The 17,794-nt window shown below is 42.0% G+C and overlaps 2 protein-coding genes across 2 annotated transcripts; one reads left to right on the top strand and one right to left on the bottom strand.

The window, feature by feature from the left end:
- The first annotated feature begins 1,371 nt into the window (after positions 1-1,371).
- sybu (syntabulin (syntaxin-interacting)) lies at positions 1,372-8,869 on the top strand. The gene is made up of 6 exons (XM_080767793.1): positions 1,372-1,552; positions 3,401-3,601; positions 5,286-5,379; positions 5,543-5,695; positions 6,794-6,943; positions 7,117-8,869. Exons 1-6 carry the CDS (start codon positions 1,504-1,506, stop codon positions 8,351-8,353), a joined length of 1,884 nt encoding a protein of 627 aa, XP_080623919.1. The 5' UTR covers positions 1,372-1,503; the 3' UTR covers positions 8,354-8,869.
- A 1,687-nt stretch (positions 8,870-10,556) lies between these two features.
- On the bottom strand, positions 10,557-17,549 carry ebag9 (estrogen receptor binding site associated antigen 9). The gene is made up of 7 exons (XM_080768598.1): positions 17,223-17,549; positions 16,681-16,775; positions 15,158-15,239; positions 14,682-14,846; positions 13,890-13,997; positions 12,572-12,663; positions 10,557-12,340 (listed from the first exon to the last, which is right to left on the bottom strand). The coding sequence occupies exons 1-7, from the start codon at positions 17,223-17,225 to the stop codon at positions 12,223-12,225; spliced, it is 663 nt and encodes a 220-aa protein (XP_080624724.1). The 5' UTR covers positions 17,226-17,549; the 3' UTR covers positions 10,557-12,222.
- Between the last annotated feature and the right edge of the window lie 245 nt (positions 17,550-17,794).

The raw sequence follows: 17,794 nt of genomic DNA, 5'->3' as shown, positions 1-17,794 counted from the left end.
ATATCAAAGAACAAAACAAGAAACTCTCTTAGGCTTATTTCCTGCACAAATTGAAAACCCTGATAAGGGAACGCTTTTCTAAGTCACTTCTGGGATTTAGGATTGTACTGTACTGTACTGTACTGTACTGTACTGTACTGTACTGTACTGTACTGTACTGTACTGTACTGTACTGTACTGTACTGTACTGTACTGTCAGTTACAGTTACAGTGCTACATACATAGAGACAGGCAGACACACCAGGTTAGTCATTGGAGCGAGTTGCAACTCACTATCAGACCCCATCTCACTGTGATGCACTGTGAACAAGGCCAACCTAGAGATGTGCATTGTTGAGCCTTGCCAGGCGATCCCTTGACCTTTGACCTTTCCACTATGTGTCAACTATGGAGTTACAGATCTAATATATATATAATCAGTTTCATGACCATGAGCTGTGATTTGATAATGTTACAGATGACATCAGGCAACGGTGAATGCCCAGATACTAGATGGTAATTTTGCGTAGACACAATTATTTAGTCACAAACTAACACAACAAGAGAGTAATGCAACCGCTATGGCAGCCGTGCCTGACAGGATGAGCTCCTTCCGCCTGGAGGTCACTCAAGGTGACAGCTATGGTCAGCTACTTCCATATCAGCCCTTAGGCTGTTATCAGCCGTCACTCTCCTTTTATCACCTTCCTCCTCATCCATAGCAAATACAGACTGCTCGTGTTATGAATACATATGCACGGAGAGAACGCTCATTACAATTGCTTAATATTTTGCTCACTATTCCCAGACCACCAGGGGGTCAAGTTCTATAGCCTTCGTGATAATGTGTGTATGTTCAGCTGCTTAAATGGTTCAGCTGCTTAAATGCTGATCTATACTTTTCCCTAAGATGCTGTCGCTTGCCCCAAAATAACTGATCTACAAGCTAGGCTTCGGATAGAATAGAATGGTGTTTTTTTTTTAGGTAGGCTACCCACATTCACAACCTCCTCTGTTGGTTCCTGTGCCATCTGTGCCAGGCAGCCGTGCCAGTTAGTGATGTAACAGATTTTCTAAACAGGCTCGGCCTTGTTTGGACTGCCACGTCAAGATGATGCCACTCACTGCACAGAGCAAAACGACCCGATTTAGATTCTCCCTTTTCATTCCACCTCCAGGGGGGAACGCTCGCATGAGGCACAATGGGACCGTTCCAGGAATATGAGGTGTGTCAGATCTACTTGCTGCTAACATCTGATTTTATCAGTGGCACTTTTAATGCAAGATTTAGCAAGACGTCAAATACCAAAAATGTTGCTGTCAATTAACTTTTTTGCACAGGCTTAAAGTATAGCCTACGCCGGTATTGACAGATTTTCTTTTTAGCAGGAGAAGAAGTCACCAGAGAAAGGAAGCCCTCGTAGTCGCATACCACGGTTGGTTCTTCATACATTCCGCCCCAAAGATAAAGATTCACCGCTGTCTGATTCACCTGCTTCAGAAGAGGAAGGGAAAGACCGTGAGATGTCAGATCATTCCAAAAGGACCGTCAGCACCAACAGCTATTGCTCCGGTAAGAAGCCTCACCCCCAATCTTCAAAATAGTACGCTATATGTTAGCCTATTAGTATTAGTAGTATTTGCTTTTCATGATTCATTGTATTTTTGTTGTTAAATGAGGTGAGATTAACCTTATAAACACCACTGGGTTAGTTGGTTTACTAAATCTCACCTGCACAACCCTAGTATATTTTCATAAAATTATGTCACAAAACTGTACATGTAAATGCACTCGTTTAAAGGAACAATCAGTAATAGGGGCTCTTAGTTCACCTCTAACTAGAATAACTGCTCCTTTGGTCTCCCCCAGGTTTGTTGTGGGTGTGCATTCATTGTTTGGTATTGAGTGATCATAGAAGTAGCAGTTAATAGCCAATAGGCGTACAGTAGATGGAACTTGTAGTGTGTTGTTGTAGGTAGTTGTGGTTTATTATGACAGGATCATAAAGAAAAACAGGTCAAGGTTGATGCTAAACGTTAAAATCAAGTATGTGTGCTATCATAATATGTATGGATTTGCATGATGTTTAGACACAATGTGTAGAAGTATTATAAAAAAACATTGTGGTGGTGCTATAACAGGCCAATATGAAAATGGAGGCATTTATTCCTCAGCCTAGTGGGAATGTGTGTGCAAAATTTCAGGGAAATCGCACGCTGTTTTCATGATTTCTTTTTCAAAACGGACCAATCCTGCAAACTTTGGAAGCCAGTGCTAGCCAATTAGGATGGAATATGAAATATATTAGACAGATCTGTGTTGATCACATGACTATAGAGATACTAGTATGTACCGATTTGCGTGGTTTTTGGACAAAATCTGTATGAGTAGCCTCAAATGTGTTTGGCAAAAGTCGGCCTGCTGGTGGTGGCGCTATGACAGGTTGATCTGAATAATTCGGGGCAGAGGTTCTGCTCTGGCTTCCATGGATGTGTGCACAGTTTGGCAGCGACCGGGGAAACGGTGGTGGAGATTAGCTGGTCACAGACAGATGGACATTAGGACGGACGGACAGACAGGGTGAAAAACATCTCCCCATGCCCTCAGCCTGATGGAGACAATGAAGTCTGGGCTTAATGTTGGGTGACCTCCTGACAGAAACTAAATGGCATTATCAGACACGTAGAGATACCGTTCAGAAATGTCTAGTGAAGATGTAACATAACATTGCATTTTTTTCATTTTTTAAATATACCTGTATATAGTTTTTTTTGCACATAATTAAATTAATAATTTCCCACATAGTTGCAGAAATATTGTAGGCCTAATGCAAGTGTTTGTGAGTATACTGCTTTTATTTATCACAGATAGATATGTTTGTATTATCTTATATGACCTAAATTATATTGAATTTCCTGGGGGTGTGGGGCATCTCCAATGAAAGACAGAGACAGTTTGTTTAGAAACAATTTAATTCTCTGAATTCTAATCTCAGCAGCCATTAAGGTAACAGTGGAGTCATTGTTGACACTGATGAGCCAATACAATATTACTGATTTTTCCTTTAAAGAAATAGGAGATTTGTATATACTGCTCTTAATCTCGTCAAATGATAAGTCTAGTCAAATGATGCAAACATGATGATACAGTTGAATAGTAAGTTGTGTTCAGAATCTTGACATGGTGTGAAACAGAAACACGTACCACATTACACCTACCGGTAATCAAAGTAACAGTAGTAACAACAGCACCTTTCATGTAAATGAGCCAATTGATTGTTATCTCTTAGATAACACTGTAAACACGAACCTTGAGCTTTGATTGGTTGTTCTCTCATCTCTTGCCTGCCTGCATTCCTGCCTGTCCGACCTGTTCTTGGATACACGGTATTACTGTCTGTGTGCCTGACTGTCTACATAGATGACACCGGCTGCCCCACTAGTCAGTCTGTGTCCCCCTCCAAAACCCCGTCAGGCTCAGAGAACAGTCCGCACAGTCCCTTACTGCCCGAGCGCAAGACCAAAGTGAAGAGGGTGAGAATGATGATGGATTGGAATGCAGAACGCACCACACCAAGGCACAAGAGGGAGCAGAGGTCCGCCATGAAGTCAACAGCTAAAGGTGAATATGTAAATCCATTAGAATTTTCAAACACAGGTAAATCTTTTGTTGGGACACTGTCGGGGGCTGGGAGCTGCATCACCCAATGTTTTCCAATGTTAGTTTGACCAGACAAGACAAAAGTGCAGCACATCTCCAGTGCCAATTATACAATTTAAATATTGGTATTTTGCTTCATATGACACAGATATGAGTAAATATTTTTGATCTGTGTAGCTTGATACAATATTAATTTGTGTATTGTAGACAGCTGATGTTGTACGGTGCTCTGAGTGCTTCTGCACGCCAATAATTCCCTGCAGACCAAAGTACAATGAATGAATGATACAGTGTATTTGTTAGTTCAGTCAGCAACAGATTCCTTGACATGTTAAGCTCAGCAGACACTGGTTGGGAAACAGTTGCTTTGAAAATGACAACACACTATGTCTTCATTGTTAGATTGTAATGTGCATTTGTGGTGTACTGACAACGTTTATCTCTGAATGGATTTACCATCCACATTTTTAATCTGTACTAAGAAGTGAAACAAAATCCACAGATTAGTAAAGACAAAACTGGTTCTTCATCGGTAAAACAAAACAACAACAAAACTAGAGAACAAAAACCCAACAGGACTATGTAAAGCAAGCTGATTGGTTACAAAGGTTGATGAAAAGTTTCAGGGCGTAGCCAATTAGGCTGATTAGCTGGAGGTTATGTTCCTGTTTGCACACACCATCATTTCAGTCACTCACTGAGTACTTGAGGTCTGGATCAGTCACTTTTACACTATTTGTTTTCACAATCACTAGTGAGCACAACACTATGGTTTTATTTAATGGCAAGAGATGCTACTCAGGTATAGCTATTCTATTAACTTTCATCATTACTTACAGTGCTGTGGCATGTTCCCACACCTGGAATTTGAATTCCTGATATTCCAGGTTCTGGTTCTTATTTCTGTGCTGGAGATGCTTTGTTACATTGTTTGGTTTGTTTTTATTCAGAAATTAGTTTCAGAATGGTGTGTGAGTTAACCTTTCCTCAGCATTTACACATTTTCTGTGGGACTTGTACATTTATTGTATCTTTATTGGGGGGGATATAACGAATGCCCATCAGACAAGGATTGACATTAACAGATCTGTTGGATGAAACGTAGCAGCAATTTGCAACTCTAGCTCTTTATATAATTGGATGAATCTAGAGTTGCAATACCCTCCATTGACTCCCCATTCATCCAATTTGCTTTTGCGATCTGCTTGTATTAAACCACGTTAAACTCACCAACATTGCAGCTCTAGGCCAAGCTTGAATTATCCTATTTCAATCTGCCAAACGTTTGTTTCATACAAATTCACCGTACACATGTTATGAGCTACTTTCTGTCAATAAATTCTGTGCAAGTGATTCTTTGTCAAAGTGTTGGAGTTTGGAAGCACTTGTCGAAGTCACTGAACGGCCCTGATCATGCGTACCACAGGTTTGGAATTTGCACATAATGCAGGAGGCAGCAGCGTGACCCTAGATGAAACTCTGCTTTTCACAGCTTTCTACAGCTTCTGTAGGGACTGGTAGATTTAGAAGAGATACAGGTTATGTAGCTGATTTGAACAGGTTTCTACGTTCCTCTTTGTTATTCACAAAGAGGTCTTGCACATCCTATAAAACGTGTCTGTTTCAACTGGCTAATGTATTGCAGGTAGTGAGGCAGATTTCAGCTCCTCTAGCAGCTCTGGCAGCCTAAAGACCAGCCTTGCATCCATGTCTACAGGGAAGAAGAATCCTTCACGCAGGTATGGGGTGCTTTTAATCATTTCTTTTTGCAATATAACATTCTCCTAATGCCCAACATGCCAGTGTTTAGACTTGGAAGCTAGGCAGATCAGTGGATCAGTAAAAAGTTAAAATAAAAATAATATATCAAAGGTGATGTATTCTTTGTTCCTTCCTACCAAGCCGTGTTGGTGCCCACACAAGACCTGTCCCAGTGTTCAAGCCACCAGGGAGTCCAAAACTCAACCGTGATGCAGCGCTGTATGCCCCCTACAGAACCCCTCCCAGGACAACTCCCTCAACAAACAGCAGCAGCAACTCCAGCCCTACCTCCAGGTGACCTTTTTTTAAGAATCAACTACCGGTAGCTTCTTTTATCTATTTGGCATTAGTGCATAGCAGAATAAACTGTTTTGAGCAGTGGATATAATTATGATCTACAATGGTGATTATTGTGTTGCAGAAAGGATTATTAGGATATGACTATAAACAAAATGTCCTTGGGTGACCCTAAAGAACTGTGCCCTGTAGTACAATGTTTAGGCTGACCAGCCAGTATCTCGGATTCTCAGCATTGCCTGATTTCATGGCACAGCATGAGGCTTATCCTGTTGCTTAGTGACAGCATATTTTTAACAATAGCCTCGGAAGCTGAGCCATACTTGGTTGGAACATGTAGCATGTGTTTCTTTTTAGTAGCTTAACTGGATACATTAACGATTAATGCACCATCATGCCTACATCATCATCCCCCCCTCCGTATCCATCCCACAGTCAGCTCTCTCAGCTCGCCTCAGTGTCATGTGACATCCTCCTTCTCTCAGTAGCAACCTTCTGCTGGGCGTTTCTATTTCTGGCTGGGATGCAGAGCACTCGCATCACAGTATTACATTCCCAGGTTGCTAGGATATTGGGATGACTATGAATCATGTATTGGAGGCGTTTGCTGCTTTACATATCAACCAATCCCACAAACATGGCGATTATCCTTTTATCCATACTCTTTGAGCAAGATGAAAAACGCTAACTGGGCTTATTTACCAAACATGAATCTGTGAATAGTGTCTAGATTCTGTCAAATAATCGATGCAGTTTGTTCCTTTTTATTCCTAAAGTGATTGCTTTTCTGGCTGACTCTATTAGCATTTAACATAACACAGCATTTAAATAAACTAGTGTTGTGTGGGTCTTTTGCCTGTAGTCTGCATGCCAGTAATCCTGTGTCGGAGTAATTCCAGGCTTCAGCAAACATCTGCCCTGACAGCACACTTGCCAGACTGAACAAACTAATCCATTTCCTTCTTTAGGGGTTTAGTTTTCATCTGAAAGGGGGTAGTTCTGTTGTTGCTGTTTGAAATGGCAACTTGGTACTGCAAGCTGCCATTAGTTTCTTAGAGTTGGATCTTCATTTTGAATAATCTCTCTTCCAAACAGAAGGGTGAGCCGCTACCACTCTTGCGGAGACAACCATGGTATAAGACCCCCGAACCCTGAACAGTACCTTACCCCGCTGCAACAAAAGGAGGTGGCTATCAGGCATCTGAAGATCAAACTGATGGAGTCTGAGAACAGAGTTCATGACAGGTTGGTTAATATGGAGATGTGTGGCTATAGAGTTGCATTTTTTGTGTGATACCACCATTTTATTTCCACTGGTACAAAAGCCACCCTATTTAAATAATTCTCTTCATAACCTGTTTGAGGCCACCTTTGTCTTTTTCTGGGAGTATATTTTAAAGACCATTCTTTCTCCTCAGGGAGGCTGATATTGACGAGCTGAAATCGCAGTTGGACAGGATGAGGGAGGACTGGATTGAGGAGGAGTGCCACCGCGTTGAAGCACAGCTGTCCCTGAAGGAGGCACGTAAGGAAATCAAACAGCTGCGCCAGGTGGTGGAGACGATGAAGAGCAGTCTGATGGAGAAGGACAAGGGCATCCAGAAGTATTTCGTCGACATCAACATCCAGAACAGGAAGCTGGAGTCTCTGCTGCAAAGCATGGAGCTCTCCCAGAGTGGTTCAAACCTCCACGACGAGCCCACGGAGGAATTTAATTGCGACTCCCTAGCAACGTCTCCTGATGATGATGAGGAGGAGAAGAGCAAGATGGTAGGGGAGGAGGAAGGAGGTATGGAGCTTGGAGACCAGGCTGCAGAGGCGATGGCGGACAGTGGGCTACTGGTGAATGATGAGATGGCCAACAGAGCAGATATTTTGGAGCAGGTCTTCATGTCCACGGCAGTGGATTTTAGTCAGGACTCCAGCAGTAACCTGAGACAATTGCCTGGGCCTGGAGTGTCTGCACTGCTAGAGGAGAGCGTGGAGAAGTCCAACAATCTCCCACCCCCACCCCCAATTTGTTCCACCTTCACCACCTGCCCCAGCCCACCACCTCCTAGCTTCGTTGATCAGAGTGTGCAAGCCGATGTGGTGTCAATATCTCCACAAGACCTCCAGGCTCTGCTCCTCCAGCTGCTGAAGCTCAATGGGGGAACAATGGGGGCAAATGCAGCCCTCCCAGCCCCCAACGGTGTCCCAGGTTTCCCAGGCCTGCAGGCACCTATCCTGAATTCCACCCACACCACTGTTCACTTGGATGACTCGACCCCTACCCTGTCTGTCCTGCCAAACCATGCTCCCCCAAAGAGCCCGGACACTTCGACTGATTCAGGGATGTGCTCCTTGGAGCCTGCAGAGAGCCGCAGGTTCATGGAAGAGCTGGACTTTACCGTTGGTGAGAAGCAGTCTTTGGTCAAGGAGCAGTCTTGCATGCAGCCCGAATTGGGGGTGGTCAGCAAACGGTACTGGAGCAACAGTTTCCTGGTTGATCTTGTTGCGGTGGCAGCACCCGTGCTGCCTACGGTGGCATGGCTGTACTCGCGGCATGGTGTGGATGGAAGTGCTCCGGTGTACAACATCGCTGCTCTGATCAGGGGTTGCTGCACCATGGGATTACACTCTCTTCGCCACGTCACTCGCAGGCCAAATGTGTAATGGCCTGCCAACCCGCATGAACACACCTGTCCTTCAACTAAAAGCACTTAGCATCTGCTTATGAGTATTAGCAAATTTCTCTTTTCCAACACTTGAGCATATCAATGCAGTTATATTGGATTTGTTATTTTGCACTGTTGGTTATTTGAAAGGGATAATTTATTATTATAAGGTATTATTTTCTTGATTTATTTGTGTTTCCAGTATTACTGGTCATCTGGTTAGATGGTTAAGTGGTATCACTGTCCTGTGCTGTTCAATAGCGCTCCCTGTTTTTGGGTGTTTTTTTTTGTTTAAAGTGAGTTTGAGTTGTAGATGGAATGTTATTTGAGTTTATGGTATTTCGAGACTTCAATGTCATGTGGTGTTCAAAAAACAAACTTTAAAAGTTCAGCCAAAGCTTCTATGTATTCTTTTCATGTCATGTTTTTGTGAAGATTTCTCCCTGGGAGTATAGAGCTCTTTACAGTATTTACAATACACCCTTTGTATAGCAAGTACTGATGCTTCTAAAATATTGACACTTGTTATGTGCCTGAGCTATGTGCAATACTGGTGGTTTACATCAAATGTCCTTGTATATTTATTAAAGCATGATAATCGCACCTGTCTTTGTGTTTTAAGGGCAGCAGCAAAATGTAATAAAGAACCTAGAAGACAACTCTGACCTATTGCCATTTCCTGTCTCCATGAATGGAAAATGTATGTACAAACTAAATTATACAAGTTGCAGGAGTTCAAGCGGCACAAAAACATCCGGGTGGTACATGGTTTCTTCCTTCACATAAGTTAAACATGAATTATTAAGGACATTTTCTTCAGTCTGAACCCAGTGCAACAACGCACATTTGCCTGTTATGTAAAGGCTGTGTTTTCAAATGTCTCTTGGGCTATGGTGATGACAATGTTGGTGTGTTAGAAATAATCTACTTTTACTAAGAACACTGATGCTTTAAAATGGATTTACTGAGAACACCCTGGTGCTTTAAAATGGATTTCCAGGCCCTGAGACCAATAAAAACTGGTTCCCTGCTAGAGCAGCGTCTTGAGCAATCATCCACTTGGTGTGGAAAAAATGGATCACTATTGACCATATATTCAAATGGTGACCATGTTCTTGTGTCATCGAGAGGAGGGAGGTCATGACAAAAGTGTGAATATGGTCAATTACTAGGAACCTTTTGGTACACGACAGACTTCAACTTCTCTCTGCCATATGGTGGTCTGTCATCAGTTGCATAATCCTGACCTCTCAGTTCATGATGGCGATGACAGACTAATGAATCATCCCACATGCTGTAATCTCTGAGGCCCATGTCTGTTAGTGAGCAGTACAAAGTAGATTGAGAGGCAGGGCCAATGATGGTCTTAAAAGAAAATTGAAACCAGCTGACAATACACCAGTAGGCCTATGTCTAATGTGTAAGTTGTAGACTAGCTATGTCACTGTCACTGATTCTCACCATTCCATTATTCATATGTTTCACCCATCTGAGTTTGAAGTGAATAAGAAAATGTAGGTCTCTCCGTTCCAAAGACCTGATAGTGTTCAGCCTCTGAGGGTCTGTCAGGAAAGCATGCCTTGAAACAGGTGGTGTTGACAGTGGCGAGATTAGAGTCACATGACTGTTACTAATTGTTCAGCAAAATGGGTGATGCCTATTAACCCATTCTGACCGGGCACCCATTTTGGTGTTGGCATCATGTTATGCTTTAGCTATTGAAAAATAGCAGATCTACAAGCTCATATCGCGCCACCGAGTGGCGCGATACGAGCTTGTAGGTCTGCTATTTTTGAAAAATTCGAAGAACGACTGACATTTTTAGAATCTGATCTCAGGTCAGAATGGGTTAATCAGACCAGTGTGTGTCCCGTGGAAACCTCGTATGAATCTGATCTCAGGTCAGAATGGGTTAATAAATATATTCTTCTCGTCTGTTATCGTGGGGTTTGTTTCTTCCAAATCATAACACGTAACCCCTCTATACTTTGTCCTAATAGCAAAAATTGCTCACAAGCTTGTAGATCGGAGCTATTTTTGACAATGACATGCCCAGAATAGGCCAGGGTTAATTTGGTTTATATGGAAATCAGGTCATGCATTTCATGAAACCACACAGGGATGAATACGTTTCATCTTCACCAAACCTAAATTATGCTTAATCTTTGTCCATCACTGCGACAGCCGACAGATCGTAAAAGGGGATTCAATTTATTGTTGAAAATGAAATGTGCAGAATAAAAAACAATCCCTTTGATACAACAGAACATGCACCTTTTACCATAATGCTAACTGATAACAGAAGGCAAAAGAGCATTTTCCAAACACATCAGAAAATAAAAATGAAGACAGTTGCCATAATTCCTGTGAGCCTCCCTTCAGTTGATTCTTCAACCGATTCATGCATAAGTCTGTTATTTTACAGTGCATATTGTAAATTAAGATTCTTGAAATTTGGAATGAATCATTCAATAGATTAACTCCACTATATGTTCATACAAGTACTGTTATTGTATCATTCAGCAGACTATAAAAAAAACACTGCTCATGTGAGTGATGGAACAAGTCCTGAAGACCCAGAACATACGGTAATATCCACCTAAAACCCATTTTCCAAGTACAGGACTTTGTTTCCATGACAACTACAGCTGTCTGACTGGAAACGCAACCATTCGGTGCGTAAAAGGCTGTTAAGTTGCATCACTTGATCCGTTACCATAGTTATTTTCTTTTTTCCATGAGAACACGTAATTTTCCATCCCTTTTCAACTTACAGATCCAAAGCTGTACTGCAAGCAGCTGACAGTACACAAAAGACTGTCTGTGCAGAAATACTAGTTGTCATGTAAAAAAAAAGAAAGAACAGATGAGAGGGTAAGCCTGATAAGTATAGTTTTACTGTATATTAAAAGGGAGGGTTAGGGCATTTTGATGCAACACCAGAGACACAGGACAGGAGCCTGGCAGATCAGCAGCTATGCAGTTACCATAGGAACACATAGCTAACTATTATAAGGCTATAAATTACAGTCTCTCAAATCCCTTGAACTGTTCTTTCAAGACCCTTCATTTCAATGCAGAATTCCAGTGTAATACAAGATACACAGTACAGGGAGGTACATGGAATATCAAACAACATCAATAAGGAAAATGTGACTTCAATAAAGAGAAATTAAATTAAAAAAAGCACAATGATCAAGCAAAAAAGGGATGTCACTGATATACAGTGAATTAAGCCTGATTTATACTTTGTCATACAATGGTGTCACACTCTGAAAATAGATCTATAAGATCACACCATGTTGCAAGCGTAGAGCGGCTATTTTCAGGCAAGCGACACCATCGTACAATGGAGTATAAATTAAACATTACACTCCTTTGTCTTTAAAGATTATAAATAAGACAAATCAAATAACTTGCACTCCCCATTAGAGTACTATAGGTACCAGTTTATTTACAATTGTTCCTGGAAATCCCCAAATAGAATTTGTGTAACTTATCTAATAGATGAAACCAGAAACTTAGTAGTTGTGTCTAATGCTGTTGTATCTTTGTTTTTTTTGGTGCAAGATACATTTGCATTATACAAAATACTGAATCCCCTTTAGACCAGAATGACCTAAAGTCTTGCCACATCAAGTGGCAGACAGCTAGCTGTATGTCAAATTCACAAGTGCTTGTTGTTTGGCAAAACAACAATGACTAAAATGGCTTCTAGGGGAAATCATTTGGTGCAAGATGACATTGGCTATAAGATCACTGGTGGATCCTGGATTCCTGGTTGCTTTTGTGACAGCAGGGTCGAGTTAATGGTTGAATGTTTTTTTTCTTCCGTCCACAAGCTCAACATTGAGCATTATTAAAATGTTACGAGAGCTTAACAGCAATCTTTTGCTCCTTCTTCATCATCCTCTGGGCATCTTTCTCCATCTTCTTCCTCTGCTGCTCCATGGAACGCTTTTCTCGGTCTGCCAGCTTCCCTTGTCTGAAAAACAAAACAGGATTGCAAGCAATGTCACCACAATGCACTATAAGCTGTCAGCTTCAGAGTGTAGAGTCTCTATATTCTATTTACTTGCAACCACTGCCACCTGCTGGACATAACATTAACGTACAGACTCCAAATGCACAATACACAGCAACCTACAACAATAAAGTGTATTGTGTGTGTGGTGGACTATGAACAGGCCAGTGTGAACTCTTGACATGCCATTACCTGAGCACCTCCTCTGCCATCCAGGTTGCATCAGACTCATCCTCCCAGGCGTTGGCATCCTCCTGCCAGGTATCTAGTTCTCCCAACTCAGCCTGTTGAACAGTAAGGAACATGAGAATAATAACCCCACAGCCAGTATTCCAGTTAATTTACTAAACTAAAAGGTTCGCTTTTGCTGTACATTCTCAAATCTATGTCAGTGGCTGAAGTGGTAGAGCTCGGAATTTCCAATTATTATATTTGTAATTTTTAATTACATTTGGGGAAAGAATAGACAATTTAACATTGATGTGCCCACAATATTTAGGTGCCTGCTCTTCCGGTTACCTTTCCCTTTATTTGACATTAAAATATCTGTAGGAGCCATTATGATGGTGCTATATTATTGGTTAGGTTGGCATGTTATTTTTGAACACTTGGTGGCGGGCGTTAGATTTGACAGCACTGGGTGTGTATTTAGACTGAGGTCACTCAGGTGCACTAATCAGAGTAAATAGGACACAGGGAATGGTGGGAGCACACTGTTTCTTACCAGCAGCAGCAGAACAGAGACAGACAAACTTCTACAATAACTTCACTGGTATGTTCATTTCAACTGCTCAACAAACTTGCTCAATAAATACACCAAAACTGGATTTAAGACTGGACATACATCTGTTATGTTTCTGTTAGTACTCTGCATAGGATCACTCCCAGCACCTGTGAAGTAACGTGCAAATATAAATTGGAAGGTGAAAGATTTCCGTTACAATATCAATGTATTTATTAAAATAAGTCCTGGATAATTTTTAAGCAAGCATTGGAGCTTGGTCTAATATCACTGCTTAGATGTATTATGTCTGGAATCTCTCTGTGGAACCTGCATTTCCAGGACGGGTGAAACAAAATAATGCCTCTGGTGATTAACCGGTTGGATAGCATTGGTTAGACATAAGGTTGGTGAGGGGTGCGTTAAGACGACCAGATTAAGGTTGGCGAGGGGTGCGTTAAAACGACCGGATTAAGGTTGGCGAGGGGTGCGTTAAAACGACCGGATTAAGGTTGGCGAGGGGTGCGTTAAAACAACCGGATTATGGTTGGTGAGGGGTGCGTTAAGGGTTGGGAGAGGGTTACGGTTAGGTTTAGGTGTGCTTCCCCGTGGGAGGTGAGGGTTTGAGATGGGTTGTAGGACTAATGACTGGTCTAACCATAATATTTGCATTCTGGGCCCCGATTGGTGCCCCACAACTTTGAGGGCACCGAAATCCAATTAATCCATTAATTGTAAATGACTAACAGTAGGCCAAGCTCAGTCGTCAGAAGGTAAAGTCTGACTCACAGAGGGTTGATTGAACTGCATCATGTCCTGTGTGGCCGCTAGGCGGCTGGAGAAACCTGCCGAGCCGTCAGGTACAAGGTAGTTGGGTTCCCGCTTCTTCAGCACAATCTGTAAAATGTACAACCAGAGAACAGGACAGGGAGTGTTTAGGGGTTAAGGAGGGTGTAAGTCCAGTAAAGCAGATCTAGATTGATCTACTAATATTTTAAACTAAAGGCCTATTCATAGTTTGGATTTTCAGTGGTGAGGTGACCAGGTGAGAGAAGGGCTGGGGAGAGCGGTGGTTTTCTCTTCACCGCGGCTCAGTGACGTCATGTTGTAGTTTTGGGTGAAGCGGTGGTCACCTCACCACCGAAAATCCAAACTATGAATAGGCCTTAAGGAGGTGGTTGGTCATAACATGACTCCATGGCCATATTTTGGTATATCAGAAAATAATAAGTGCACTCATTATTACAGGTGGGGTGGGGGATCAAGTCAAGTAAAAAAATCATGATTCCTATTTTCTACAATTCTGAATCTGTTCACAATTTAAAAAAATCGATTAACGCCTGCCCAGCTTACGCAGTTCTTATGCAACAACCTAACAAGTAATGTAGGGCTGCAGCAAACGATTATTTTAGGGCTGCAGCAAACTTTTTTTTTTTGGATAATCGATTAATCCGCAATTTTAACGACTAATTGGATTATAGCTCTCATTTAGCTATTGTTTGTTTTAGGGCAGGCATGTTCTAACTAACAATAAGGAAGAAATACAATACGAAAAATACAATACGAAGACAGACATAATACCTTCTGTGTTTTCCTGATAGTGGGCGTCATGTCTTTGAAGTAGTCAGGTTCTCCCTCATCTCCCTCATCAGTTTGAGGGGCAATTCCATTGCCACCCTCAATCTTGATACTTGTTGGAGCGTCTTCATCCCAAGAGCTCCATTCCTCAATCTCCGGCTGTGCAGACTAGCAACAACAATGTGTGGCATTAAAATTGAAAACAATGTAAACCTACTGTAAATATGACAGTTGCATGGATGCAAAGTAGTGGTTGATGTCTGGACAGGCATGGTGAGTTGTGTGCAAACGGTGTGGTTTGGTAGGAGAAGGCGGACAAAGGATGGGGTGTTGCGCTGGCTATTAGTGTGGCAGGATACGGTAGATTAAAATTTATACACACAATGGCCAGTGTCAGATTTCTCTCATAAAACTGGCACTGTGCCAAACTACAGTAGATTAGATGTGGGTGGGGTAGCCAGATGATTAAGAATACTAACCTGTTTGGGTCCAGATGAAGAGAAATCCACAGTGGTTGGGAGGGTTATCTGATCACCACTGAGTTTACGTCCCCTTCCAGTCCTGTAAAAATACATAAAGATATCATTCATGATCATTATAATGAAACCTTGGCATATACCAGTGTGTTCCCACACTTTACTTTATTCTTTTAAGCCTTACTCAATTTAAGACATGTAATGAATAGAGTAACATCCTCTCCAGTATTCAACAGTTAAGCCATTTGTGGATAGTGTAATCGCCATTCAAGTCTCCTAATTGTGGCCAATGATGTCCACTGAGGGGTGTGGTCAATGTAAAGGTTGGAAGGGTATTTAATCAGATCTCAATCAAGCAGCAGGTGTTGCTGACAAGAGGCAAACAGTTTTCAGACTGTGTTTAGGAGGCCGTTTGTATTGCATTTATTTATATGTATGCTGTAGTGACTAGGCCTGCAGAGACAGATAATAAATCCTCATTATACCAACTCTACGCACATGTTTTGGACATCAGTTATTTTGATCACACGTCTGAACTTCCTCGGCAACCAGTATCACCCAAGTATAGGGACTTGGGCGTTACAGATGATAGTGAGCTGCATGTTTTCTTTTAAGGGAAATTGAGTCCCTATGGTTTACAATGGCGAATCTGCCGGAGGAAGCCATGCGCTGCCCGGTCTGTTGTTGTGATCACCGCTATGGAATACTTTTCTACACTACAAGCGATTACACCGTTTTAAAGTGGATTTTCATGACGAGCAACTCAGTGGTCGGCGGTGCACTGGCTGTTCAAAGGTAACTTTAAGTCTAGCTTGAGAGACGGACGTAAATTACTATTCTGTAGTTACCCAGTGATGTAAATATAGACGGGGCAAAAGCTATAACAACCTGATTACCGGGTGTGCCAAACTTTTCTCAGTTGTTTCCAATATGATTTCTCACGTAGAATCTAATTCTGCCTTGTAGGGGTTGTAATAGGTTTTCAATGTAATGGGTCCCAGCAGGGGTGGTCTTTTAGATGGGTCCTAGCCAGGGAATTTTTTTGAGTCCTACTTCAACGAAGTTAGTACGGTACTGAGTACAGGATTGCATCCCAGGAGTCAGGACCTCCGGAGGGTGACATGATTGCGTCCTCTCTCAATTTAGTGAGTCTTAAGGGCCTTGCAAACAGGGAGCGATAAAACAAGCCTATAGTTTACGTGTACACGCCCGCGACTCACCAGACCTGGATTCTGTTTAGCTTTTTTTTTTACGCTTGCGTTGTTGCGCCCCTTAGAAACCTTCCCAAAGCTTTCTGTACAGCTGCAATGTTGGTGAGTTTAACGTACTCACCAACTAATACAATCAGATAGGACTTTCCTGTTTGGATGTATGGGCTGTCAATGGTTGGTGTTGCAGCTTTAGATTCAACAAATTTTATCTAGAGTTGCTTGCGGCTGTGGGAACACCAACATTATAACGATAACACAACAAAAACACTGTTGCTGCTGCTATGCTGATTTGTATGAACATTCTGACAAGCTTACCTGCATATCAATCTTTTGAAGAAGGAAAGCAAACTGGCTAGACATGTGCAGATCTTGAAAAGGCGGAATTGTGTGATGGCCATAATGAAATTAAACTGTTGAGAAAGATATTGACAGAATTGACATGGTTAGAAAGGCCATGCATTCCTTTACAGTTCAGTGTGTGTGTGTGTGTGTGTGTGTGACTGTGTGCATGCGTGTGTGCCAGTCACATGACATTGGGATGTTATGTTGTGCATCTTTATGTATTCTTCCAAGTTCATGTTCAAGTGTATGTCCTAGTTGTTAAGTGGTAACATTGCGTCATTAGCCATTAATACTTTACAGAAACAGATTACATAGTTTAACCACTTATGTCCTCTGGATATCCGACTAAAGCAAATAGAGATTGTAGATTAGCCATGATTTTCAGTCAACTTTCACACACATGTTAGTTTACATTATTTTTAATTGCATGGTAGAATCAGGAACGCTCGTTCATATTCGTGTTTAATACAAATCGTTGTTTTATCAACAGATGTGTAAGTGTAACTCTGACTCACCATACACGGTGTTCAGATACAGGATGCAGAACAGATGGCTGGATGGCTTGGCTTTCAAACGCACACAGCGAAACGAAACGAGCAGCTCATCTATGTGGCTAACAGAGGCTTGCTAACTTAGCTTACAGGCAACCATCATCACGTCTTTGTTTTTCACAACACTCGTCATTTGAGACGATTTAAGATTATTGCAAATGTGCCACGTTGCGAGCATGAAGCCGTACAGCTGCTAACGCCAATGCCATGTCATAATAATATGCCTCGAGCCTGAACCTGTCTGTCGTCGCTCGTTCACAGTCTCATGGCTGCCATCTTTGAACAGAGAGCGGAAACAGGAACCAGAGCAGACCTGGAAAAAAACGAGTGGAATAGTAAGAGAGTGGCGACACCTAAAGCGGGTGCGGATATAGTTCCAAACATTGGAACTATCCTATTGAGATATAATGAGCACTTCCGCATTCCATTGTTACAATGGGAGTCAACGCTAGTGTCGTCACTCTCTTACTAGTTTACTCTGGGAAGAAGGACAGGAGTCCCCTTTTCTTTATTTGTAGTGGTGCGCATCTAAAATG

Source organism: Protomyctophum bolini, assembly GCF_963924005.1.
Source record: "Protomyctophum bolini genome assembly, chromosome: 7".
NCBI lineage: Eukaryota > Metazoa > Chordata > Actinopteri > Myctophiformes > Myctophidae > Protomyctophum > Protomyctophum bolini.
This window is presented reverse-complemented; position numbering and strand designations above follow the sequence as displayed.

Coding starts and splice junctions, on each gene's coding strand:
- sybu (XM_080767793.1), top strand. CDS start 1,504: ATGTCAGATCATTCCAAAAGGACCGTCAGCACCAACAGCTATTGCTCC. Junction 3,602..5,285: donor CATGAAGTCAACAGCTAAAG/GTGAATATGTAA, acceptor AATGTATTGCAG/GTAGTGAGGCAGATTTCAGC. Junction 5,696..6,793: donor AACTCCAGCCCTACCTCCAG/GTGACCTTTTTT, acceptor TCTTCCAAACAG/AAGGGTGAGCCGCTACCACT.
- ebag9 (XM_080768598.1), bottom strand. Junction 15,240..16,680: donor TTCAAAAGATTGATATGCAG/GTAAGCTTGTCA, acceptor GTATTTTTACAG/GACTGGAAGGGGACGTAAAC. Junction 13,998..14,681: donor CTATCAGGAAAACACAGAAG/GTATTATGTCTG, acceptor TACATTTTACAG/ATTGTGCTGAAGAAGCGGGA.